We start from the raw sequence: 24,994 nt of genomic DNA on the forward strand, positions 1-24,994 counted from the left end.
TGCGGGGCACCCCCGGGTGTTGGGGGCGGCGGGCGCCGTGAAGGGCGGCTCGGCTGAAGCGGGGTGTGTAGGAGAGCTGACAGAAAAGCGCCGAGGTGAGGCGAGAGGTCGCCGGTCTTTGAAGCTGTATTTGATTTCAGGTTTCTTTATAAGCGAGAAAGGCAGCTCGTGGCGGCGGGACAACTTCTGGCAGCTCTGGGAGTGAGTCCCGCCGGGGTGCGTCCAAGGGTGGCTGTAAGTTTGGGATCCGGCCGGGTCGGAAGACAAGACAGCAGGTGTGCGGTGCCGGGAGCATTCCTGAGCCTGCTGCTGCTTCAGGGAGAAACGACACCAAACAAAACGCGTGAGTGTCTACGCTGTGAAGAGCCCAGGAACCACTTGTATCTGGAAGCGTATTCCTGCGATCCTGAGTGCTGCTAGGCGTTGTATTTGTAGCCCTAACTAAATGTGACAGTTGTGGTTTTTGGGAAAGATGTGTCCTCTTCAGTACAGCAAAAGAATGGATGTAGGTGGTGCGATAGCTGTTCTTAACTACCCACATAAGCTAAAAAATAATTTTTTATTTTTTTGTAGGTGTGTTGGTCTTGATTTTGTGTACTGAAAGCTGATCCTTCCTCCTCCAAGATGGCATTTGTTTCAGCACAAGGGCCTACGGTGGTGGACCAAACCACTTTGATGAAAAAATACCTTCAGTTTGTGGCTGCTCTTACAGATGTCAATACACGTAAGATACTTTTTTTTCTGCTGAAAATTACAGTTCTTCGATAGAGTTTCACAAATACTGCAGTATTGTTTAGACTGTTGATAAATGTGTGTTGAATTCACCTTAAGTTTTGATTTTTGAAGAAGCAAAGTGATGAGTAATACTTGCATGAGCCGAAGTGAGCGAGCTGTGTGCATGTGCGGTTGTGTGATGGTTGTTTGTGAGAATTGTGTGCGTTATAATTGGGCTGTGATAGCTAAACTGATAAGATCTGATTGCTTCTTTGATCAACAAGCCTGGTATTTTCCTTCATGATGTAGTTTTACATTCAATTTTTTTGCTTGAATTTCCATTTTCAGCTGACGAAACCAAATTGAAAATGATGCAAGAAGTCAGTGAGAATTTTGAGGTAAATAAATAATAAAAAAACCCAAACCCAAACAACAAAAGCCCACAACAAAACCCCTTCTGAAATGGCTGTCTTCCTTGTGCTTAATGTATGTTGATTTGATTTCAGATGTTATGTGGTTAAATATTAATATTAGTATCTTGTGACTTATCATTTGTATTGTTATAAGTCATTGATTTTAGGTTTGTATTTAGGAATTAGCCAGGTTACTGAAGAATTACAACATTTGGACTTAGAGAGCTCTTTCATTCTCTAATCTTTATTCAGTAAGCATTTAAATAAAGGTGAAGTAATAGATTTTTCTTCCGTGTTGTTGAATGGTATGAAATCTCTGTATTTAAAACTTTCTTTTATTTAGTTCAAATATATTTGTGCCCTCATGAAGCAGAGGCCCTCTGATTCCTCTGAGTAGTTCCGTAGTATAGAAGTGAGGGAGGAGTTGTCAGATGTCAGTGACATCTTTTGCATAGTGATGTACCATCATCAACCTTAGATGAGCAGCAGAAAAAAAAGTGAGACACAAGTTTAACCAACCCTGTGTTAGCAGAAATTATACTTTAGTTGAATACTTAGTTATTATGTGTCTGTTCTGAAATTATAGAGAACTTGTTATTTTGCAGAATAAGTTCAAGATCTTAGAATTGCTAATTCTCTCTGTATCTAGTTTTTTTTAGTCGTGTTGCAATTTAAAAAAAAGTGCTGCCACTATAACATATTCTGTCCTTACCTGCTTTATTTGAAATGATCTTGCTTGGTCTGTGGTACGGAAACATAAATGTACATTCTAGTCCTCTTTAATGTCTTTGGCTATTTTTAAGTAAGCTTTATGCAAAGTTACGTCCAACAGGTGCTGGATGTTGAAAGCTGTGCCAATTTTAGTTGTTTCTGAGTTATCGGTGGAAAAGTTCCTGTCCAGTGAATTTTTTTGTTTAGTTCAGGTTAACATAGTGGAATAATAAATTTAGAGCTGGTGTAACTGTAGTATAAAAAAAAAAAAGTTAAAAGGCTTAATTTTTGCTTAGTGTGTATAAGCAGATGTCTGTAACAGTTCTGCATCTGTATGCACATGGGGTGAGCAGAGCTTCCTGTTACCATAAGTGACTATCAAAAAGTATCCTTGTGGCATTTTGTATCTGTTTAAGCTGACCTGCCATCTCTGAAACAATTTATTATCTGACTAAAAGAGTAGCTTTAACAGGTTAGTCTAGTGATCTGTTTAGAATTTGAAGCTTGGTTGATTCTCTTTGCTCTTGTCTTCAGTAGGGAAGAACTTGTTCAATATTTGTTCTAACAATGTTCTCTTGGACCTCACTTGGTTCTGTAGTGTGATCGATCCTACATAAAGAGATGATGAATAGACTTATGCTAGAGTACAGTTCTATTTGTTGGAAAATGCTTGAGGGAGCAAGAGGAACCACTAACATGGTTTTATTTTCCTTTTTTTCCTTTGGAGGTTGCGGACGGTATTGTTGCATGTTGTTATGCTAGATGGTTTCTTTTCATCTTCTGTTTCCATAGTCTCCTTATTAAATCTACTCTATCGCCTACTGCAGCTTCCTGTAGCTATAAAGTTCAGCAAGTTTTATTTTTCACTTCAAGTGAAAAAGTATTGTTTTTCCAAAAATTAGCTGTTTGTTTGTAAGTTACAGCATTCATATTCTGTTGGCTGCATTATTGATCTGGATGTCTCTCTAGTTAGGGGTAAAACTGAACATGCATTGATGATTCTGGGGAATGACTTGAAGTTTAAAACTGAGGTGCTTCACCATAATGTTATCCATTTGACAGTGCCAGTTGTTGGACTAGTTGTTAGGGTGTTGTTCTGGGCTAGCAGAGGATATTGCTCTTCTAAACCAGTTTCTGGATGGGAACATTTGATAGTTTTGAATCTTGTTTTCTCAGAAATTATTTGTTTGCGGGGGAATTTTTTCCTTCTCTATTTCTTCATAGAGATTCTGGATTCCAAATGGGAAGAGAGGAGTGTATTTGTTGTCTTTCCAGTCTCTGTTTTGGAGGAGAAAAAGCTTCCAGAATCAACCTCTGTTGCTGCTTCTGATGTTTTGTTCCAGCAGCATAATTCTGAACTTGGTTAGAGTAGTGGGGGTTTTAGTTTCTTGTATGGTTCAGAACAGCAATTCATAGATAGCAGGAGTGCCGCAAATTTGCTGCTCTTTGCTGTTCAGCAAAGGTATTGGGAAGGTGCTTTCAGGAATTTAAGCTGGGTTCATGAAGGTATACTTTTCCTTGAATGGATTTGTGAGCCAGTTTCCAAGAATGCAGCAATACCTGTTTAATTTCTTGTTGGAAACTTTCCTTCTTTTCTTCCTCCAAAGTAGGACTGTTCTCCTGAGATAAGGTTGGGGAAGTTAGGAGTCTTTCAAAATTGGAAAGGGGGAGGTGGAGGAGGAGAAGATACAGACTTTTTTTGGAAGACCTTTGAGGTGAAGAGAATACGTGGGCTAATCTGCTGTTGATAATATCCTGTCTTGCATTGTTGTGGTTTAATCCTAGCCGACAACTAAGCATCACGCAGCCGCTCACTCACTCCACCCCGGGGATGGGAGAGAGAATCGGAAGGGTAAAAGTCAGAAAACTTGTGGGTTGGGATAAAGACAGTTTAATAGGTAAAGCAAAAGCCGTGCACACAAGCAAAGCAGCACAAGGAGTTCATTTACCACTTCCCATTGGCAAGCAGGTGTTCAGCCATCTCCAGGAAAGCAGGGCTTCATCACGCTTCATGGTTACGTGGGAAGACAAACGCCATCGCTCCGAATGTCCCCCCTTTCCTTCTTCTTCCCCCAGCTTTATAGGCTGAGCGGGATGTCATATGGTCTGGAATATCCCTTGGGTCAGGTGGGGTCAGCTGTCCCAGCTGTGTCCCCTCCCAACTTCTTGTGCACCCCCAGCCAACTCACTGGTGGGACAGCATGAGAAACAGAGAAGGCCTTGAAGCTGTGTAAGTGCTGCTCAGTAATAGCTAAAAATCAATGTGTTAGCAATGCTGCTTTGGTCACAAATCCAAAGCATAGCACCATACGAGCTATGAAGAAAACTAACTCTATCCTAGCTAAAACCAGCACAACAGTGGAAAATAATGCTCAGTTTGGGTGATGTATGCGTGTACACGTATTTGCAGAAAAAACTAAAATCTCAATTTAACAGTGGCTGAAAAGTCTTGGGAATCCTAGAGCAATGAAATGTGAGTGTGCTTGTCAATCTTTCTTGTTCAAGAATGTCTACAGCATTTTGCTGTTGTTTTTTTTTCCTCCATTTAAAATAGCTGTATGTTACACCAACTTTATTTTCTATGTGAGGTGACAGTGTTCAAATAGGAAAAAAAATCATATTACAGTCCATTGGGATTGGAGGAAAGAGATTAATTTGTATTCATTTTTGTTTGTTTCACTAATAGTGCTCTGTAGTGTGTCAGCAGATGCATAATCACTGAATCTATTAAAAAGTCACTGAAAATGTTTAATAGTGGCTTTGCATGTAACTTAATATCATATGTGTAATGTCTATTATATCTGTCTCCCCATTTTTTTTGTTTGTTTTGTTTTGTTTTTTGTTCTTAATTAGAATGTGACATCATCCCCTCAATATTCTACATTCCTGGAACACATCATCCCTAGGTTTCTCACCTTTCTACAGGATGGAGAAGTTCAGTTTCTGCAGGAGAAGCCAGCACAGGTAAACTGTGCGGAGCATCTCTTACCTTTTTGCAATGTGTGCAGCAGACTATTCATTCAGTGAAGTACTTGATTAACCTAATGAACTCATTAATGTATAGACTTTGTTGTTCAAAATAGGTCTGCCATTTGGAGTAATATTGAAAAAGTCCAGTTTCTAAATAAGTTACTTAGAAGTTTTGCAAATCTGGGCTTCTATGAAAAATGAAGAAAAACTAGGTGCAGTACAATTGGCTTTCTTGCTGAAATACGACACATTGTTACAACTTACTGACTTTACCTTGGAATGAAAGGCAAAAGTCATTAAATGCTTAAAATTGAGTTCTTTAAAAAAAGTCTGATAACTTGCATTTTTCAACTGTAAATTTGTTAAATTTACCTTATTCGCATATGTGGGTAGTAGGAAGCATTATGTGTTTGTATATAAGTGTATGTCTACACAAAGTAAAATGGCTTTTTTTCTTTCTAACCATGCAGAAGTATTAAGCTGAAAAGATGTTGCAACCAGTTGTTGTTTTTTTGTGGGCTTTTGGAAAGTTCTATTGTGTTTTTTTTGTTTTTTTTCTTACAGCAACTCCGAAAGCTAGTGCTTGAAATAATTCACAGAATACCAACAAATGAACATCTTCGTCTTCATACCAAAAATATCCTGTCTGTGATGTTTAGATTTCTAGAGGTATTTTTTTAATTTTTTTCTCTTTAAACTGTTGCAAATTTTCAGAAAGATTTTCCTCTTCTTTCTTCATCTCAAAGAATTGCTGTGGGTAGAATTTTAAATAGCTGTGCTTCTGGAGCAAGAGTGGAAGGGCATTCTATTTAGGCTTCACCAGTGTGATATCTTACTATTTACAGGTTTTCTGCATATTCTTTTCTGCCCTTTAGAAACCTGGATTTTACAGATGCAAGAAACTGTTCTCATGCTAGGCAAGATTTCATTCATGAACACTTTTCTGGCTTATATAAGTGCAGATAGCTTATTCTAGACACTTCATTTTGTTTCTTACTTGGAATTGAAAACATTGTCATTTGAAGCTCACAGAAAATAACCTGCTCTATGTGGAGGTGTCACGGTGTGTAATAACCACACTTGTGTGTTTCTGTCTGTGGGGCATTAGAAACAGGTCTGATGGTACAGAGTGGTTGAAACTTCTGGTTTTTGTTCCAGTAGGGGTGAATTTCATTTTAGCCATGCTGTAAGGCTGCAAGGTAAAGTTATATCAAAGGAAAGGCATCTTGCTCATGCAAATTCATATTAATGGGGTATTCGTAGGTTGCTGAGATGAGTATAATTTTATAGGGTTTTGAAGTACTTACGGAGTAGGTGAAGAATGCAGCGGTAGGATCACTAAAGATTCCCTTTTTTTCAGACGGAGAATGAAGAAAATGTACTGATTTGCTTAAGAATTATTATTGAATTGCACAAACAGTTCCGACCAGCAATCACTCAAGAAGTAGGTCATAAATCTTGTTATATGGTATAGAACTTATTGTCATACTCTTCAGAATGGTTATTTTGTTTAAGTGAGTTGGTTGGTTTGTATTTTCCTGCTGTCCTTTAACGTTGGCTGCTGACCTGTTGTGGTGACCATATATTTAATTATTTTTAAATTTTTTTTTTACCTTAAAGTAATTTTTAGAAGAGGATTGCATAGTGCTAGCACCCCTGGGAAAAACAAACTGTTAAAGCCTAATTGTCTTTGTTTTAAGTGTTTATGGGCAGTATGATTAGACTAAGGAATGTAATTTCCACAGAAGGGAAGAGAACTGGTGCTTTTTTAGTTTGTGAAGGGAAAGTCCTGGAAAAGGAATATGATCGTCTCCCCTCTGCCCAACACCCCCCTCCCCTCCTGCTTCTCTCCTGTGACTTGTGAAGGAGTATTTGAAAGTTTGCATTTTTATTCTGTTGCTTTCTTTCCTTGGTTTTTGCCTGGGAAGACATAGTTGGTTTACAGTAATTATTTCTAATGATACTGTATTGGAACTATGTTGAGATGATAGGTGAATCAGATTCTTTCCAAGTGCAATTTGAATTAATATTGGCAGAACAGAAGGAAGCAGGAGAATGCTTTCAGATTCTTTTTAAATATAATGAAAAATATACTCTAGTGGTGACTAAAGATTTTATGTAACTGTGTAGTTAATACAAAGATTCTAAAATTGTGATTTTTTTTTTTTTTTTTTCTTTGTCGTAAACCAACTTCTTCCTTCCTAGATCCATCATTTTTTGGACTTTGTGAAACAGATTTACAAGGAACTTCCAAAAGTAGTGGTAAGCTTTTTATTTCTTAAATTGCACTTGCTACAGTCAGAAAACCAGTTTTTATTTCTTAATTTTAACTCTAAAAGATGTTAACATAATTACTTTTGTATCTACTGATACAAAGTAAATATAGCTTTAATAAAAATATTTAACAAAAATATGTTTAAAAATGGAGAAATTTAGATTTTGAATTGGAAAACCTTCTCTTTCTAGCACAGTATTACCAGTATGAGAAAACTGAGGTAAACTTATATAATAAAGCACTAGTCAGTTGATTGCAGCGGTGTCCATGTAGCCAAATGTTTTGTGTGGTGGTTTTTGGTTGGGGTTTTTTGATGTTGTTTTTGGGTTTTTTGGGGTTTTTTTTGTTTTGTTTTTTTTGAGGGAAGGTTGAGGTGATGTACTTTCCAGCAGTTAGAGCTCTTCAGTGTGCTTCAGCAATGTGGAGGCCATTGCCTGCTCTTCCTCACTGATACAGAGTATCTGTCTGGATGCTTAGCAAAAGAACCACCTTGGTTGGGGACACTTTTCTGCTTCTTGCAGTAGGGGGAGTGAAAGATTGCAGGATATGTGTATAGTCCTAGTAGATGCTGCAGTGTAAACGTCATGTGCAGAGAAGAAAAAACTGTCTGCAATAAGTTGTGGGGAAAAATTATATGGTGGAATTGTAATGAGATAAATGGCCTTTTGACTATTACTAGCATTATCATATTTTTCTACTGCTCTTTGCTTTTAGAATCGGTATTTTGAGAATCCTCAGGTGATTCCAGAGAACACCGTTCCTACTCCTGAAATGGTTGGCATGATTACAACAATTGTGGTGAAAGTAAACCCTGAGCGAGAAGATAGTGAAACGAGAACAGTGAGTATTCTAACTGCTCTTTATGAGACTGTCTGTATCACAATACCCCAAATCATAAGGGCAGGTAATAGACTTTCTTTTTGCTTGTTTTTCTTATCAAGATTTATTTGTAGAAGCTGATGGAAACTTTTCAGATATTTTCTATGCAGCTGTAGTTACAGGATTTTTATTTAATATAATACCAAATGGTTTTGTGCTTTTTAAATGTTATTATCACTAAATAAAGTGCTATTAAAATGAGCAGTTTCTTTAAAAATGTATTTCGTATACTTTTTTGAATTAATAATTGAACTGTTTATAAAACATGTGTTCTTTCTTTCAGCATTCTATAATTCCCAGAGGATCTTTATCTCTGAAGGTCTTGGCTGAGCTACCTATTATTGTTGTTCTTATGTATCAGGTTAGTATATTCCGGTATTTTGCATGTAAATACCTTTTATTGCTGAGTGGCTTGTGTAAGTTCTGCTGGCAAACATATTAGTAAAAATGAATGTAGGTATTTTTGAGATTAAAATATGGTCTAAAAATAAGCTGCTGAGATTTCTTAACTCTTTCTGATTAGCTCTCAAATAAGTTGACTGTGAGTGTGACTTGTAAATTCTCTAATAATACTTTATTTTTTTTTAAGCTCTACAAACTGAACATTCATAATGTAGTAGCTGAATTTGTGCCCTTGATTATGAACACTATTATAATACAGGTTTCTGCTCAAGCAAGGTAAGAGCATTTTAACAGTATTTTGATGATATTTGGGATAAAGTACTTAAACCTGCCATTCAGTATCGCCCCAAATACTTTTGTCTTATATCCTGTGATTTTTTTGCTTCTAGTCTTACTGCTGCTAATATTCAAAGTAGCAATGATTATTTGACTTAAAATTGTCAAAGTTTTGTAGGTGAAGTAATTGGCAAATCTGAGTATTTCTATTATATGTCACTGGTAAAATCCATAGTTGTGCAGTAGATCCCAATTTGTTATTTGATAATGTATTTTTTTTAAATAGAGTTCCGACAGAAATCCGTATTACCACAGATAGTATGTGATGGAGACCATGTTAGCTAGGACACTTGCTGTTGTTTAATCTTTACCATACCACCAGTGATACATTTTTGCTCTTCCAAGGTATAGCTTAGGTGAAGCCTTGTGATGTTGCAGATATGGGTGCTGCTTTTCCTGCTTCAGAGAGAGATGTTTCTAAGGAGCAGCAAGTGGTGCTGAGCAGGGCAGCAGGAGTAAGATCTCTGTCTTTTCCTATCTGCCCAGATGATCTGAAATAAATGGTTGAATCTTGAGAGAGACCAACAAGTCTGTGGGAGGGAATATTGTTTGGAGAAAAAAAATTGCCCTGGTTAGGGGAACGGAGCCAAATGTTTGATGCTAATGTATTGGCTTGGCTTTCTGTAGCAAGTTGAAAATTGTATGACTGCCTCAGGGTTGTGCATTTCTGCTTAGAGCATAAGATGCTGGGAATCTGAATGGCAGAGAGCTTGTTAAAAATCGGCTCTCCCATGATGATTTTACTCCTTTATGAAGCAAGAACCTCACTGCAAGATGATGTAATTTGAAACTTCTGTGAATTTTCTGAATGAAGGTATTAAAGAGGAGGCACAAAATTGTAACCATTGTTCAATTTAATTTCAGGCAACATAAACTTTATAACAAGGAATTGTATGCTGATTTTATCGCTGCTCAAATTAAAACATTGTCTTTTTTGGCTTACATCATAAGAATTTACCAGGTAGGTTGCATTTTTGTTACATTGTTACTCTTAGTGCAACAGATCTCTAGTTACTTTATGGCAGGCGAGTGACCACCAGCATAACTGCAGTGCATCAGGGATTGGAGAGAAAAGCATTTGTGCAGCGAATCTGAAGATAGGGCTATACTTGGTTGTCCTTTCAGAAGTATTCTTATGTGAATGCAAAGTGAAAATGTGCTATTCCCCCTGCCCCAGGCATTTATGGAATGGCTATTGTATTTTAGTTTTACAAATAGATGACTTAAAGAGAAACAAATGAATTTAAATTAAATGTTATCTTGCAAATGTAAAGCAAGCCTTTAAAATAGAATGTCATAATAATTGTATTCATGTAATTTTTTGTTATAGGAATTAGTGGCTAAATATTCTCAGCAAATGGTAAAAGGAATGTTGCAGTTGCTCTCCAATTGTCCAGCTGAAACTGCACACCTCCGGAAGGAGCTTCTGATTGCTGCTAAGCACATCTTGACAACAGACTTGAGGAGCCGTATGTAGTACTTTTTAGAAATATACCTATAAACTGAAAAGACTGTGTATTTAAGAGGCATATTGCTTATTATTTGTTTTGGACTATTACATACTTATGATTATTTTGGGAGTGGGTGTGATTTTTGTTTTGCTTTTTTTCTTTTTCCTTTAAAAAAAAATCATCTGAATAAGATGGCATACTGAACAAGTGGCTTTTCTAGCTTTCTAAGTATCCTTGTTCCAAGTAATTACCATTTGATGGTAAAGATTTGTGTTGGCTTGTAACTGTGCCTACAATTGTATAGATAACTTAAAATATTAATCTCTTAACCTGAGTGGAAGTAGTTCTGTCAAAACCTGATACCATATGTTTGATTCAGCTCATAGTATTTGCCTCTAGCAGAGGAAAGCCGTTTTTGGTCAGCCTGAATTAACTAGGTTTGGTGGATACGTTCTGTTTTGGCAGAATTGCAAAACTGGAGATAAATGTACTTTGTAAAATAGTCACTTCTATCTTTTCATCTTTACTGTGTGGTCCCCTTTCTTTTCCTTCTGCTAACAGCAGTTATGGGGCAGTGTGATGTCTTACAGGTATTGTTAGGTTGCTAAAAAAATAGCATGTTTCCTAGTTCTGGAATTTAGTTTTGTGGTCACATGGAAAGCTGATTCTTTGGCTATTTTTCAAAAGAAATTAGCATAATTGTTCTATGTTTTCCAGCCTCTCCTTAATAACTTCTGAACTTGACCAGTTTCAACAGAATTCAACAGAGGAGTGTGGTCTTAAAGATACAGCGTTCTGCATACTTTGTGAACTTTAATGTTTGAGTAGTGGATAAAAGCCAAGTTAGTGTCTCTGTTGGAGGAATGAACAGCAGTGGGAGCTTAGCAATTCATTGCCCTTGGTCAGCTGGCTAGCATTTTGGCATAAGTGTTGATAATGCATCCCTCCAGCCCTGCTCTTGGCTACCTGGCAGCCCCAAAGTGGATGTAGAGGAGGAAATGCTTAGAAGCATTAAGGAAAAGAGGGAACATAGTATTGCAGGAGGAATAAGGAGAAAGAGGAAGAGGAGAAGTGGGATATAAAGTATGTGGAGATCTGTAGAAGATAAGGCTTTGGTCATTCTGCTGGCACAGTTCAACTTATTTGGAAAAATGAGTGTTCAGGGAAGTGTTTCATCTATGTGGGTCTTGCCAGCGGCATTATTTTTCTCAGTGAAATAATCTTGCAAACTGAGTCTTCTGCGTTGATTGAGAGTTGATGAATAATGCTGCGTATCTTATTGTCATGCATTTTGTCTGTGTGGAACTTTGTTTCTGATTCCTAAAACAGAGGGTGGAGGTGAAACTCTACTTCCTCTCTCCACTGTTATCACTATAAAGGCTGCCCCTGTCTAAGAATACTTCATAACAGCAAAATGTGGTACGCACATAAATATTATGTGGAAGTTTTAAAACCTGGCTTAGAAGATAGAATTCAAATCGAATTTAGAAACTTGCCTATTTTCATTGCTGTTAAGCCATTTCTTTTGAGAATTTTGACTGAGTTGTCCATTTCAAAAGGCTAGAATGGTTTGTATGGCATTTCTGAAATTCTAATGACTGATCATTGTGAACATTTCTTAATTTCAGTGTAAAATATTCTTATGTTATAAAGTTTAATGAGAGAGTTCAGTCACTGGTCCGGTGTAAACAATTTGTTATTGCTTGCTTTGCTTTAATTTCTCTTAGTAGTTTACATTAAGAGTAATAGCACAACACAGGAATATTAATGTTAAATGTGTTCAATACACAAAAACTCACTACTGTTTTTCAATTTGCATTTCTTTTGCTTTTTTTCATTGTCAGGATTTGTGCCTTAATCTCTTTGCTCTGCTAACACCAGTGCATCTAAGACTAATTCCTTTTTTCAGAGTGGATTGATGGTCAAAGGTGGTTCCTTTCCAACCATCTTTTTGACTGAGCTTTTTTCTCCACAGTATTATTTTTTGGTTATAACTGAATTTATTCTCATGTCATGACTGCTGTGGTGGTTGGCTTGTAAAATAATGGATTGTGTTTGCATCTAAAATCTTTATTCCCATTCTTTATTTGCTTTTTTCCACTGCAAATCTTCCAGATCTCTACCCCCCTCAAAAAACAATGCCGATGCTCTCCTTTTCTCTTCCTCTGTGTTTTTGTAGAATGTGACATTCTCTTAAAGCAAAGACAGCTACCACGTTGTCCCTTTCATGTAAGTGGACCTTACTGATTCATTGTCCATTTCAGATTTCATTCGGAAAATGCTGGATTTTTATCTTTAATACTATTTGGAAATCTGTGGATAATGAAGGTTGCTGGATGTTCCTCTTTCTCTTTATTTGACATTTTGCTTATTTGTTTAGTAAGTTTTAGATTGTTGTGTTATTTAGAGGTGAGAGCAGTTAATCTTTCCTGCCATTTCCATCATCTGCCTTTAGGGTGGGTGAAGTGACCTAATCAATTTCTTAAACTTGTTGATTTCTATATTTAAAAAGAAAATGCTTCTTTGGTCTTGCTTTGTCACTTGACTTTTGTTACTGAATTCTTTCTTTTGTTCCCTGGACCTCAAGTTGCATTATTCCCCCTTATATTTTGGGACAGAACTTGCGCGATAAGATGCGAGACAAAATAGAGTTGTGTTGTACGATGTTGCCCAAACTTGTGCTTTCCAGTAACTTATCAGTTATATTCAAAAAGTTCTGCAAAGTTGAAAATAATATAAGCATTTTTTCTCTTTCCAGATGTAACTGTTTTTGTTGTGTCAATGCTGTGGCTTTTGACTGTGTACGGTAATGTTACTCAAGGGGCAAGTGTCAGTGGAGTTCATAGTCACAAGAGGTTAACTGAAAGTTTCCTGGTAAATGACACTGTCCTTTATAAGCTTCAGGAATGAATTTTATAATCAAACCACTTTTTGACTTAGGTTTAAATACCTAAGTTAAGTGGTTTAGTGCTCATCTACCTTATTTTGATTATTTCCTTTGCTAATCGTTATGTATAGCTTTTTCTTTTCTCTCTCTCTCTTTTTTTTAATTTTAATTACAGAATTTATTCCATGTATGGACAAGCTATTTGATGAATCCATACTAATTGGCTCTGGATACACTGCCCGAGAGACACTGAGGTATGACAGAAAGTTTGGAATAGCTATCTGAATGCCTGCCAGGTCTGGTTTCTTTCAAGGTTTATTAATATTTACAACAATGCCTGTATAGGTTCCTAAATCTTTGCTTTAAATAACTAATTTAATTAGATTCTAATATTGGAAGGGCTTCTGCTGCTGTAAAGAGTGGTGGTTGTTTTAACACTTCGATGGTGTAGCATGGTAGTGTGAGTGTAGGGCAAAATGAGATAAAAGGGTGAATGAAAATTATTTCATTTTTTGAATTGCAGAGCAGAACAAAAATAGTCGTCACAGTGAAATCAACTTACATCTTCCCAGTATTTCACAAAACAGCCTAAATCTTGTATCCACTGTAAAATCTGAATGAGATTTAAACTGTTCTTCAATAAGTACCTTAAAACTTATTCATTTGCAATTGAAAAAAAATAAATGGGGAGAATACGTACTTTCTGTGTCTTCAATAGTCTACTAGTTTTTGGGTGCTTTTGCTGACCAAATTAAAATATGTGAACTAGGAGAATTACGTCTTCTTGCTTAAATATAAAGTGTACCTTATTGACAACATGTATCGGATTTAGAAGTATTTGGTCTATTAGATGCTTAAACCTGGTATTTGAAAAGAAATGGTTTTTAAAATGTATCAGTTTTCATAACTACTTTTGAAATCATGAATCATCAATGATGAATTGTGAAACAGTTTACCAACACAGCTTAATAGGTGGCTTAAAACATGCTAATTTGCTCGTAACTGTATGTAGATGAAAATATGTGCTGGGGATGTTCAGCAGTGGGGGAAGAAAGATCAGAGAGGTAATATTAGTGTTATGGGACAGATTAATGCATGTCTGGTTAGATCGTACAGATTATAATTCTCTTGTGTAATTGAAAAAGCCTTGTGAACTCTGGATTTGCTTAGAAAATTTGGATTTAGAATCTTGGAAATGGCTCCAGGCAGTAATTATTGGTTAAGTCCAATTAACAACAATTATAATTGTCCTCAATGTGTTTTCTTCATTTCTTGTTTTTACTGATAGACCACTTGCATATAGTACACTGGCAGACCTGGTGCATCATGTCCGTCAGCATTTACCACTCAATGATCTCTCCCTTGCTGTCCAGTTGTTTGCCAAGAACATTGATGATGAGTCATTGCCTAGCAGTATCCAGACAATGTCTTGCAAGCTTCTGCTAAATTTGGTAGACTGTATCCGGTCTAAAAGTGAACAGGAAAATGGAAATGGTAGAGATATTCTTATGAGAATGCTGGAGGTACTGCTTTGTTTAAAACATGCGATAATAAGTTGAATATCCTATTTCACAGTACATTGTCGATCACATTTTACTTTCACCTTTCTTCAGAAATGAGAATATGTAGAAACAGTCTCCATACTGTATTTCATTTTAATACTTCAGAGAAGGGCTTTTTTAAAATGCTATGCAACTGGGATAATATCTCAAGTATAGCAGAGATTCTTTGCCAGCTCAGCTTACTCGTTCAGTGACTTGTTTCAAAGCAGGAAACTGAATGTCTATGATGCTGTGGGTAGCTTAATTGTTATTATTTTTTAAATTTTCTTTTAAATTTTAGTTGTAATCTCCTTTTTTACCCACTTTATGTAAGAATGGTATTTTTAAATGCCTCTGGTTATGTTGTTTTGTTGGGGTTTTTTTTGTTTTGTTTTTGTGTTGTTTTTTTTAAACCCCAAAAGAGGGTTATTGTGCAGGTCCTTGGCATAGCCCAGTACGATCTGTAAAATGTGAAATATCCTCACTTTCAGGACCTACTGATCCTTTTTAAGGATCTTCTTTATATGGAGGATTTTGGGGGGGCTTTTTTAATGTGTTATTTTTAAACATCAGGGATGCACCCAAAAAGCTGTTATGCATGGTATAGTACAACTGTAACTACCTGCTTGCTGTAGCCAAGTTGTTAATGGAAGAAGGTTGCCTAGTGTTTCTCCTGCCACAACATGAAGATGCACTCAATTGTAGAGTAAAACACTTCTAGGGTAAATACTGGTTTAATAATCTAATTTTGGCATGTGAGAGCATGTCTTGAAATCTAAATCAAACTGGTGTTAACACTTTAAGATCACTGAGGAAGCTGTATGGCTGCTTGTTTCAGAAAGGGAGATCTAGGAATTCTGAATGTAGTGGATCCCTTCCATCATTGACTCTTCTCTGTCATTGACAGACTCTCATGTTTCTGAATGCATCAGGGAAGAGATTTAGTCATTTTAGTCATCTCCAGGTTATTTGGTATTACCCCGAACCTATTTTAAGGTAGCAGTAGTTTAGGGAATGGCTTTCATCCTAAATACAAAATACAAGTGACGGTGCAAGTGAAAAATGTTGATGTTATGCATTGTAATGGGTCCTTTATTCCAGATTTCTCAAACTGAAGTAGCTTTCTAGTAGGATTTGTCTTCCAAAAAAACTTCTATGTTTTTTCTGCTTTTTAAAAAATCATAATGTAGTACAGTTGTTTGGTCATTTGTTTATCAAATTAAAATTTGTCATACTATGTGAATTCAGAGAAGATGCATCTAGGGAAGAAGGGAGCATGCAGAGCTGTGGTCCTAGTGGGGAAATATCTGAGCAAGCCAAGTAGATCTAGACTTCAAAATCTGGGAAGTACAGAAAAATTTAAACTGAAACCTTGTGCAACATGTCCCTTGACAGCCAAGAGTCAGAAATATTGGGGACCACTGTTCTGCAGGATTGGTTATTTCTTGCTAAATCTGATAGGCTGCATAAAACTAAAACTTAATTCTATGATGTATACATCTTTTAATATATCTGACATACATTACATATACATCTGAAAAATTCAAGGTTTTTATCTTAATAGTAAATATTTATAGACTGAAATATTAAGTCTTATTTTAAGAAATGAATTCAAATATCTTTTCATTTTAAATTAAGTAGAATTGTAGAGAGATCAATTTGTAGTTTATGGTTTTATTAGTTTTCAGCAAATATTTTTACTTTTGGAACTTGTTAAAAGTAAGCAAACTACTTTGTTGATACACTTAAAAATGTTTGCTGTCATTTGAATGACTTCAGAAATACTTAGCTGTAAATTTTATTGATCTCAGTATGTTGACTTGAAGTATTAGTATTATTAAATTTAGAATGATTTTTGAAGAAGAAACTTATTTTCTTTTTTCTTTCCCCTCCCTGCTCTTTCATTTGCCTTTCCTCTTTGTGCTTTAGGTTTTTGTTCTGAAATTTCACACTATAGCACGATACCAGCTTTCTGTTATTTTTAAAAAATGCAAGCCACAGTCTGAACTTGGGGCTGCTGAAGCCGCATTACCTGGAGTACCAACAGCAGCAAATGCAGCACCTGTTCCTGTTCCATCTCCTGCCCCAGCCACTCCTGTGGCCCCTGCACCAGTACCTGTATTTGAAAAACAGGGGGAGAAAGAAAAAGAAGATAAACAGACATTTCAGGTCACAGATTGCCGAAGCTTAGTAAAAACTTTGGTCTGTGGTGTCAAGACAATCACGTGGGGCATAACATCATGCAAAGCTCCTGGTGGTAAAACTGCATAATATTTAATTATATTTATCTTTTGTAATTCTACAATTAAATCTCTCTAGCATGAAAGCAAATAATATTTTTAATGGTTAACTATTGTCTTATTCTTTCTTTATCTTCTTGCAGAAGCACAATTCATTCCCAATAAGCAGTTGCAACCTAAGGAGACTCAAATCTATATAAAACTGGTAAAATACGCAATGCAAGCTTTAGATATTTATCAGGTATGTAACCTGGCCACGTAGCACTTCTATTTATACAGTTACTGTGTGTTAGATCTTTTAATAAGGATTTATTTGTCAGCTAAAAGACAAATTTCACATGTAGTATATTTTCATTAAGCCTTTAATTTCAGGACCACAGCTATTGGGAAATTTTATGAATCTCAAAGTACTTATCACTTGGAACAGATTATTTTCTTAACAGCTGTTATTGTCTGTGTTTATGCAGGCAGGTCAGACTAAAAATAATTTGTCTTTCATGTAGTGGATTAAATCTTTTCTTCAAAGAGATAGTTTAGCTATCAGTTGAAGCATTCACATGGCTATTATTTGTCTTCTGTAGTTACACAAAGTACTGATGAAATGTAAATGTACATGGTTTGGAATTAAGTAAGTTTACAAATACACTGTGGTATCTCCTGCTCTTGTCTTTTTCCACTCCTGACTTAATGGTTTTAAAATCTGTGCTGAAAACATTCTATTTTAATATCTTTATTGTCACTGTTGGCTCTTGTGCCAACTTCTAATTGTATGGGGCTTGCGTGTGAAACCTGTAAAATCTCAGGTTTTTTCAACAGGTATTTTAAGACTAGTGGGGAAAAAGTTATTCAAATTCTGTAACCAGTATATGTGTTTTCTCAACTGCTGTAGGTCCAAATAGCAGGAAATGGACAGACATATGTTCGAGTAGCAAACTGTCAGACAGTGAGAATGAAAGAGGAAAAGGAAGTTCTGGAGCATTTTGCTGGTGTGTTCACAATGATGAACCCTTTAACTTTTAAAGAAATCTTTCAAACTACCGTTCCTTATATGGTGGAGAGAATCTCAAAAAACTATGCTCTTCAGGTATTACGTTTTTGTTTACTTTTTTCAATTGGTAATAAACAGCATGTAGAAAATAGCTTATGCCTTGCAGTATGTAAGGCTGAAGTGGAATTATAAATAATAATATTGAAATTAGCATGCAAGATTTGAAGCAGTCTATAAAAATACTTTGTAAAGGTGATTTTTCAAAAACTTTCCAGAGTGGTGCAATACAAATACGAGCCCTTCAGTTTAGAAGATATGAATGCACTTTATTCTAGGAAAGTATTGAATATTGTGGAGTTCTTGTTTTGTTCAGGTTGTTGTGTTAACGTTTTACTGTTTTACAGAACACAAGTCCTATAATATACATTTAAAATTACACTTTAAACTTGAATACTGAAGTTATATGCATGGTTGTTTTCCCCTGAGGATAACCTGAATCACTTGGGTAGCAGTGGATATGGGGAAAGAAATTTGTCTTAGTTTTTTGTTTTAAATGGCTAGTGCATTTATCCCTCTGTTCTTTTCATTACAACAACAATAACTCCTTTGTGGTTTCCTCTTCTAGATTGTTGCCAATTCCTTCTTGGCAAACCCTACTACCTCTGCCCTCTTTGCAACGATTTTGGTAGAGTATCTTCTGGATCGGCTGCCAGAAATGGGCTCTAATGTGGAACTCTCCAATCTGTATCTCAAGCTGTTCAAGTTAGTCTTTGGCTCAGTTTCACTATTTGCAGCTGAAAATGAGCAAATGTTGAAGGTAAAGGTCATTTGTGTTAAAACCAAAAAAATCTGTTTTGACTCAATACATTCTTCAGATGTCTGAAGAAACTTAAAGTTTTACGCTGTCTAACATTTGATAGTCTTTTTGTGTTTGAACCACTATTAGTGATACAACTGCATTTTTTCCAAATGCCAAGTACATTGCCTTATTTATGAGAGATGGTTTCTGTAAATGTTTGCTTCATATTTGAAACTAAAGTGATGTGCTAATTCTGAGTATAAATGACTGATACGTGCTTGTGATCTGATTAGGATAGCCATAAACCCATGTAACTTCATGGTCAGGATATGCATATCTTCTTGCATATTTTTCCCCTTTGTTTTCATATTAATTTAAGGCTTTTGCTTAGACTGGAATCACTTTTTTGTGTGTTGGTGAATCTTGTTCATTCATGTCATATTCAATGACATGTACGTCTTGAGTTAGATATTTCTGTGCTCTTGAAAACTCTAGATTAAGGAATGCAATTTTTCCTATTGACTACATATTGTCAGTGTATTCCAAGGATCTATTTATGTTGATGAGATCATCTCATTATTCAATGAATTTAGAAATACTGAGCTTGAAGCAAGAGTGTGCTTTTCTCATAAAAGTAACAGCTGCCTATATCGAGAAAAAAGGTTAAGGTATTAATTGAATGCTGCTCCATCTCTCATCATTTCTCTCCATTTCTCTCCCTTCTATCTTAGAATAAACAAAATTTCTGATACAGGTAACTGTGTGATAATTGTTTCTGTGCTTAATGATTTATTACAGCAGGATTAGTTCAGTTTTCTGGGTAGAACAGAGTAGGGACTACTAATTTTCCAGATTCTTTGAAAGATAAAAGTAATATGGAGCATTATTCATATAATCTTGCTTAAATTCTTCTAGTTTGTCATCAGAATCAAGGTCATTTGGATTTTATAAGCTGGAGATGCAATTTAAAGACTGTGATTTACTACCTTCACAGTTTCATGCTTCTGTTATGTTTTTTTTGTTTCCGCAGGATTGATGATATGGGCCTTGGGTAGACAGTTTAATTGAATGATGAAGGCTATTTGCAGCATTTGCATAGCAATGTAGAAAGCTCTTAGATGTTAATAAAATCCAGAATTGTGTCAATGTTTGTCCCTGATCTGTGAGAATCCTTGTATTTATCAACTATCTTCAATGATTCCTGCAAACTGTTAATGTCCTCTGCTCTAGAAAGGCCACCAGTTGTGTAACCATTTTTTTACTTGTAAAAGTTTCCTTTCAAAGTGAAATTTTAACTTTCACAAAAATGAAGAATTCATGATGAAGTTAGGTAGGAGTAAATGAATATTGTGAAATGTCTTCTCTTGTCATTCTGACACTTCTGATTTCTGCTACACATCCTTAGGTTTTGTGGCACAAATATTTTTCATTGTGTCAGATTTGCAGAAGGTTTTTTGTTTTAATAAAGTTACTGCTTGGAGTAACAAGCAGACTTGATTGTTTGGCTAATATGAAAGCAGGGTTTAATTAATTAAAGAATGCTCTGGGTTCTTGATACTCTTCAAATACAGATTTACTTTTTAACTTCTTCAACAGTGGTATAAAATTAGCATGGCATCAGAGTACTTGGAATAGCTGAAGGTTTTTGATCTGAAAAAGTTGTCTCATGCTAAATTCTTATACAACAGTACAATGACGATAAAATTGATAATTTATTAATCTTCAAGCTTTATTTTTTTATAGCCACATTTGCACAAGATTGTGAACAGCTCTATGGAACTTGCACAGACTGCCAAAGAGCCCTATAACTATTTCCTGCTGCTCAGAGCACTGTTCAGATCTATTGGAGGAGGCAGTCATGATCTGTTATATCAAGAATTCTTGCCGCTGTTACCAAACTTACTGCAAGGTAGAACAATACCTTCTTTCCCCACCCCAGTTTCTGATCTTTTTATGTAAATAGTAGTAATAAAGTTATGTTATGTAATTAAAAAAACAAAACTAAAGCCCTAACCCTGATAAGTAGCTTCTGAGTTTGAGCTTTGCAGTTGATTAAATATCTTGAATGTGGCTTATGTTCATTTACTCTCAGCTGCTTCAGGCTCCATAGTTTTGGCTGCTTCACAATTTCTGCTGCTTGTTTTTCTGCTTTCCATTGTGGGGCTGTTGAGGTTTTTTGTTTGTTTCTTTTATTTGTTTTTTTGCTATGGATAACCTTGTTAGCATAAAGCATTGAGGGATAAGAGTAACAGGAGAAGCAGTATTGCCAGGCAATCACTGGTTTTGTGGGAAGAACATTACAGAGAAGCTCTGGTTGTTCTGCAGTTGAGGGCATGTGTGTGCACCTGCAAGTGCATGATAAATATAAATGCAAGTAGTGTCAATTTGCAAAAAGAAATGGAAATAACAATCAGTTTGATTAATTGAGCATTTGTGCTTGCAAGGACTGTGTTCCAGAGATACTGAGGATGAGCAAGCAGATGTGGAGAACTACTTAAACCTAAGGACAAGTGAATCGGAACAATTGCAGGAATGTGAAATCCTGTGGTTCCCATTTACAGCTGTAGGGGCAGTTTTTATTGTAGTTAGCAAATATGTCCGTTATCTATAAACCATTATGTAAAATACATGTAAGCATAGAGGTGCTAGCTAGGTTTATGGAATATATGAAATCTTGATGGGAAGAAAAATAAGTTGGGGAGTGTGTTTAGTTTGTATGGGACAGTGAATGTACTTGAACTCATTTAATGTTTCTTTTCAGGATTCCAGATATTTTAAAAGCAATTTGTTCTGTGTGGATTTTTTTTAATTGATACAAGGCTGAGGTTTGAGTCAAATTATCTTTTTGTGGTTTTCATCTGCTGTATTCAAATGCTACTTTGAGTCTAATATTAAATTTTAGAATATGCATAGATACTCTTTTTTTTGTATATGCATGTACCTACAAAAGCATTCACTGCATAAAGTCCTTAAATATAAGTTATCACTGTGAATTGTATTACATTTTGTAAATACATTATTTACAGAGCTATAAGCTTTACAGAATTTAAAAATGTCAGGTTATTCTGAATTTAGGAAATAGCAATTTTTAACAATAAACTGTGGACTGTCTTTTCCTTTGAGTGTATAACTTATCAATGATTTTCAGGACTTAATATGTTGCAAAGTGGCCTTCATAAACAACACATGAAAGACTTGTTTGTAGAGCTCTGCCTGACTGTGCCAGTTCGTCTGAGCTCATTATTGCCTTATCTGCCAATGTTGATGGATCCCTTGGTGTCGGCTCTCAATGGATCTCAGACCCTGGTTAGCCAAGGCTTAAGAACTCTTGAACTGTGCGTGGATAACTTGCAGCCAGACTTTCTGTATGATCACATTCAGCCAGTTCGAGCTGAGCTAATGCAGGTAAACATGTTGTTTCCTGTTAAACCACAAGAGGTCATTGATTCGCTAAATATTATTAGAAATTTCCAGGAACCTTTGGGTATAAAACTTGAAAAATCTGTCATGAGAACCATACCAGTCTGATTTGTATGTAAAAGGCTAGTTGGTGGTGTGCTGTTAAAGTGAAAACTCTGAAAAATTTAAAAGTACGTTAATCATTTCTTCTATACCCCCGTTAAGGGGTTAAAGTTGAGACTTGGGACTCAATAGAAGACTATTACTATGTTTAAGATGAGCTGGTACAGAAAATAATTAAAACTTGTTATTTTTTTAAAAAACAAACAAGAGAAGCTAATTACCATCAGCATATCATGATTGAGAGCTATATGAAGTCTTATATATACAATGAAGATGATGCAGCTGAAATTCGGAACAGTGTTTTAAATGTGGCTACTTCCCCTAATAAAGTGCTTTCATATACTTTATCCTTTAAACATAATATTTACTTTATTTGCTTTTTATATTTCAAAATTAGCTCTTTGAGGTTAATTCACTTCAGCCTTAACTTGCCTGCCTTTTTTTTTTTTTTAAATTCATGATGTTGTTTATCTGATATTATTCATAAACATGAAATTACATTTTGGTGTTGCAAAGATTTTGTAGCTGATCACAGTAATCTAATCTAAAACTGCATTTAGGACAACCTTGTTACAAAGTACTTGAACTGTTGTGAACTGAGACTGCTTTTATTCAATCTAGATAAGTATATTCTGGAAGTTATGCAGGATCAATTACCCAGATATAAGAATAAGTGTTTTCCTTGACATTTTTTTTACATTACAACTTGAAAATTTTTGAAGTGAGACTGTGACCATGTAACTTTAAAAATACTTACAGGCTTTGTGGCGTACATTGCGCAATCCTGCAGACAGCATTTCTCATGTGGCTTATCGTGTACTTGGTAAATTTGGTGGAAGTAATAGGAAGATGTTAAAGGAATCGCAGAAACTACAATATGTACTCACAGAAATCCAAGGACCCAGTATTACAATTGAATTTTCAGACTGTAAAGCATCCATTCAGCTCCCAATGGAAAAGGTAAAGGCTTAAGTTACTTTCTGTGCTGAGAAACCATCTTACTCCGTTTTCCTTTATTACAGATTTTTTTGGATGTTTGCTTGTAAAACCTTGATAAAATGTGGTATGTGTGCCAGTTCCAGATATGAGTTAATGAATCTCTAACATTATAGAATTTACATAATTAAAAGTAGGTTTTAGGATCTCTTGCATACCTGTTTGTTTTTTTTTTTTAATATCCCTTCAGTTAGACAAAGAGATTTCTAATTAATTTATGTTGTAATGAAGAAACAGAATGTAAACCCACTTACAGTTTTTATACGTTTGGGTTTGTTTGTTTGTTTGTTTGTTTCTGTTTCAAGTAATTTTTGAGTTGCCAGACTTGGCAGGTAAGAGCTTTTTCATGATGTAGTGATCAGTTGACAGTCTCTGTATAAGGGAGGTAGACCTACACTAACTTCTTGTTTCGTTTTGACATGCAAAATTAGCAGAAGCTTGCCAAGGTGTTCTTTCTTTATTTTCCCTTTAAACTGTTTTATATGTCACCCCCAAAATATTAGATTTAAACATGCTGTTCTGCTTTTACAAAGTGATAGGATAGGGAGCTAAACTGGCACAAGTAAATGCTTTTTGTGCATTTATTTCCCCTTCCTAATTTTTGGTGTACTGCTTAGATTAGGAGTGGGAATCTACTCTAAAACCTCCCTATTTTCTTTTTGAAGTGTACCAAAAACTTACTGTAGAAATTCTTCAGTGATGATTATTCTAATGACACCAATGATTTGGTTTTGTTTGTTGTCTCGAGGTTGGGGATAGTACTTCTTAAAGCTGCAAAACCACTTTGTACTTGAGTTGGCTTTCATCTGACAATCTCAATGTATCACAAATGCTTAGTTCTCACTAATTACAGCAAACTAATCTGTGTCTATGTCTTGGGATCTGAGAGTGAAGCTGGATTCTGAGTTAATTTGGCCTGTAGAGTTTTAATACTTAGCTTTTCAATTACACTTTCATAGGTAGGTATGATCGGAATGTAGTAAACAATTTTCTTTACAGGCAGCTGGCTGTCTTTGGCTCCATATAGCCAACAGTCTTAAAAATAGCTTGGAAAAATGACTCTTAAAATGCAGATAGCTTTACTGATTTCTCCTCTGTACTGAAACTGATGAGTTGAATACACATAAATACTGTAATTGCTGACATTTCCCTATCCTGCTAGGTTTAATTCAAACCAAGTTTTCCAAAGTGTTTATGCATCTAAACATGTTGCTTAATGATATGGAGTGATCTTCAGCTTCTTGGTGTTGACCAAGAAACAATGTTATCTGCTGAATGCTTTGTATCTGTAAAAAGGGCATGTCAAATTAAAAGGAAAAAGAAGTGGAATAAATTGGAAATGAGAAGTCCATGTTTTCTTTTAGTGCTTTGGTAGTCTTCTGCAGTCTGTGTAAAAACTCATTTTTCTTTTCATTGAGGTGCTGATAGGTTATTCAAACACTGATGGGATGACAGCTAGTTAAGTCACTAAGTGGAAAGATGTTTTTCCTTTCAAAGAAGGAAAATGCCCACTTCTTTGTAGCAGAGCCTTTTTCTGCATAATCCTGTTTAAGCATGGATGGTTAGATTTTTATTTACAATTGATCAGGTATTGAAATTCCTTATTTTGTGCACTCCAAAACAATTTTTATGTGTGGGTTTTTTGTTTTTTTTTTTTTTTTTTACTTGGCGCCTGCCTCATTTGTATTTAATTCCTTCCTTTCTTTTCTTGGGGAAGGATAGAAAGTATCTAGCTGTGTTATATATATGCAAAATAGAAATTTTCCAAAAAAGATGTACCCCTCCTTTTCATTGCTTTCATATCTGAAGAGATTATTTGAACTATTCTCAAATGTATTAAATAAATCTTCTTGCAAATGAAGAGTACTAT

The 24,994-nt window shown here is 35.6% G+C and overlaps 1 protein-coding gene across 6 annotated transcripts in view; it reads left to right on the forward strand.

The window, feature by feature from the left end:
- The window catches only part of TRRAP (transformation/transcription domain-associated protein), a 102,524-nt gene that overhangs the window by 450 nt on the left and 77,080 nt on the right, over positions 1–24,994 (forward strand). For 5 of the 6 annotated variants that reach the window (XM_010570238.1, XM_010570240.1, XM_010570242.1 and 2 more), the window contains exons 2-22: positions 141–343; positions 574–724; positions 1,063–1,112; positions 4,692–4,802; positions 5,373–5,477; positions 6,169–6,252; positions 7,014–7,070; positions 7,798–7,923; positions 8,246–8,323; positions 8,552–8,640; positions 9,565–9,661; positions 10,031–10,169; positions 13,214–13,292; positions 14,327–14,561; positions 16,509–16,836; positions 16,963–17,060; positions 17,709–17,903; positions 18,433–18,624; positions 20,350–20,515; positions 21,755–22,011; positions 22,888–23,088. In XM_010570238.1, the coding sequence (XP_010568540.1) occupies positions 625–724; positions 1,063–1,112; positions 4,692–4,802; positions 5,373–5,477; positions 6,169–6,252; positions 7,014–7,070; positions 7,798–7,923; positions 8,246–8,323; positions 8,552–8,640; positions 9,565–9,661; positions 10,031–10,169; positions 13,214–13,292; positions 14,327–14,561; positions 16,509–16,836; positions 16,963–17,060; positions 17,709–17,903; positions 18,433–18,624; positions 20,350–20,515; positions 21,755–22,011; positions 22,888–23,088 (2,787 nt within the window). In that variant the 5' untranslated portion in view covers positions 141–343; positions 574–624. Of the gene's footprint in view, positions 1–140; positions 344–573; positions 725–1,062; positions 1,113–4,691; positions 4,803–5,372; positions 5,478–6,168; positions 6,253–7,013; positions 7,071–7,797; positions 7,924–8,245; positions 8,324–8,551; positions 8,641–9,564; positions 9,662–10,030; positions 10,170–13,213; positions 13,293–14,326; positions 14,562–16,508; positions 16,837–16,962; positions 17,061–17,708; positions 17,904–18,432; positions 18,625–20,349; positions 20,516–21,754; positions 22,012–22,887; positions 23,089–24,994 lie in introns of those variants that run through there. The other variant, XM_010570243.1, reaches the window with a different exon arrangement.

The sequence above is a fragment of the Haliaeetus leucocephalus genome, unplaced genomic scaffold (assembly GCF_000737465.1).
Source record: "Haliaeetus leucocephalus isolate CR32 unplaced genomic scaffold, Haliaeetus_leucocephalus-4.0 Scaffold295, whole genome shotgun sequence".
Classification (NCBI taxonomy): Eukaryota; Metazoa; Chordata; class Aves; order Accipitriformes; family Accipitridae; genus Haliaeetus; species Haliaeetus leucocephalus.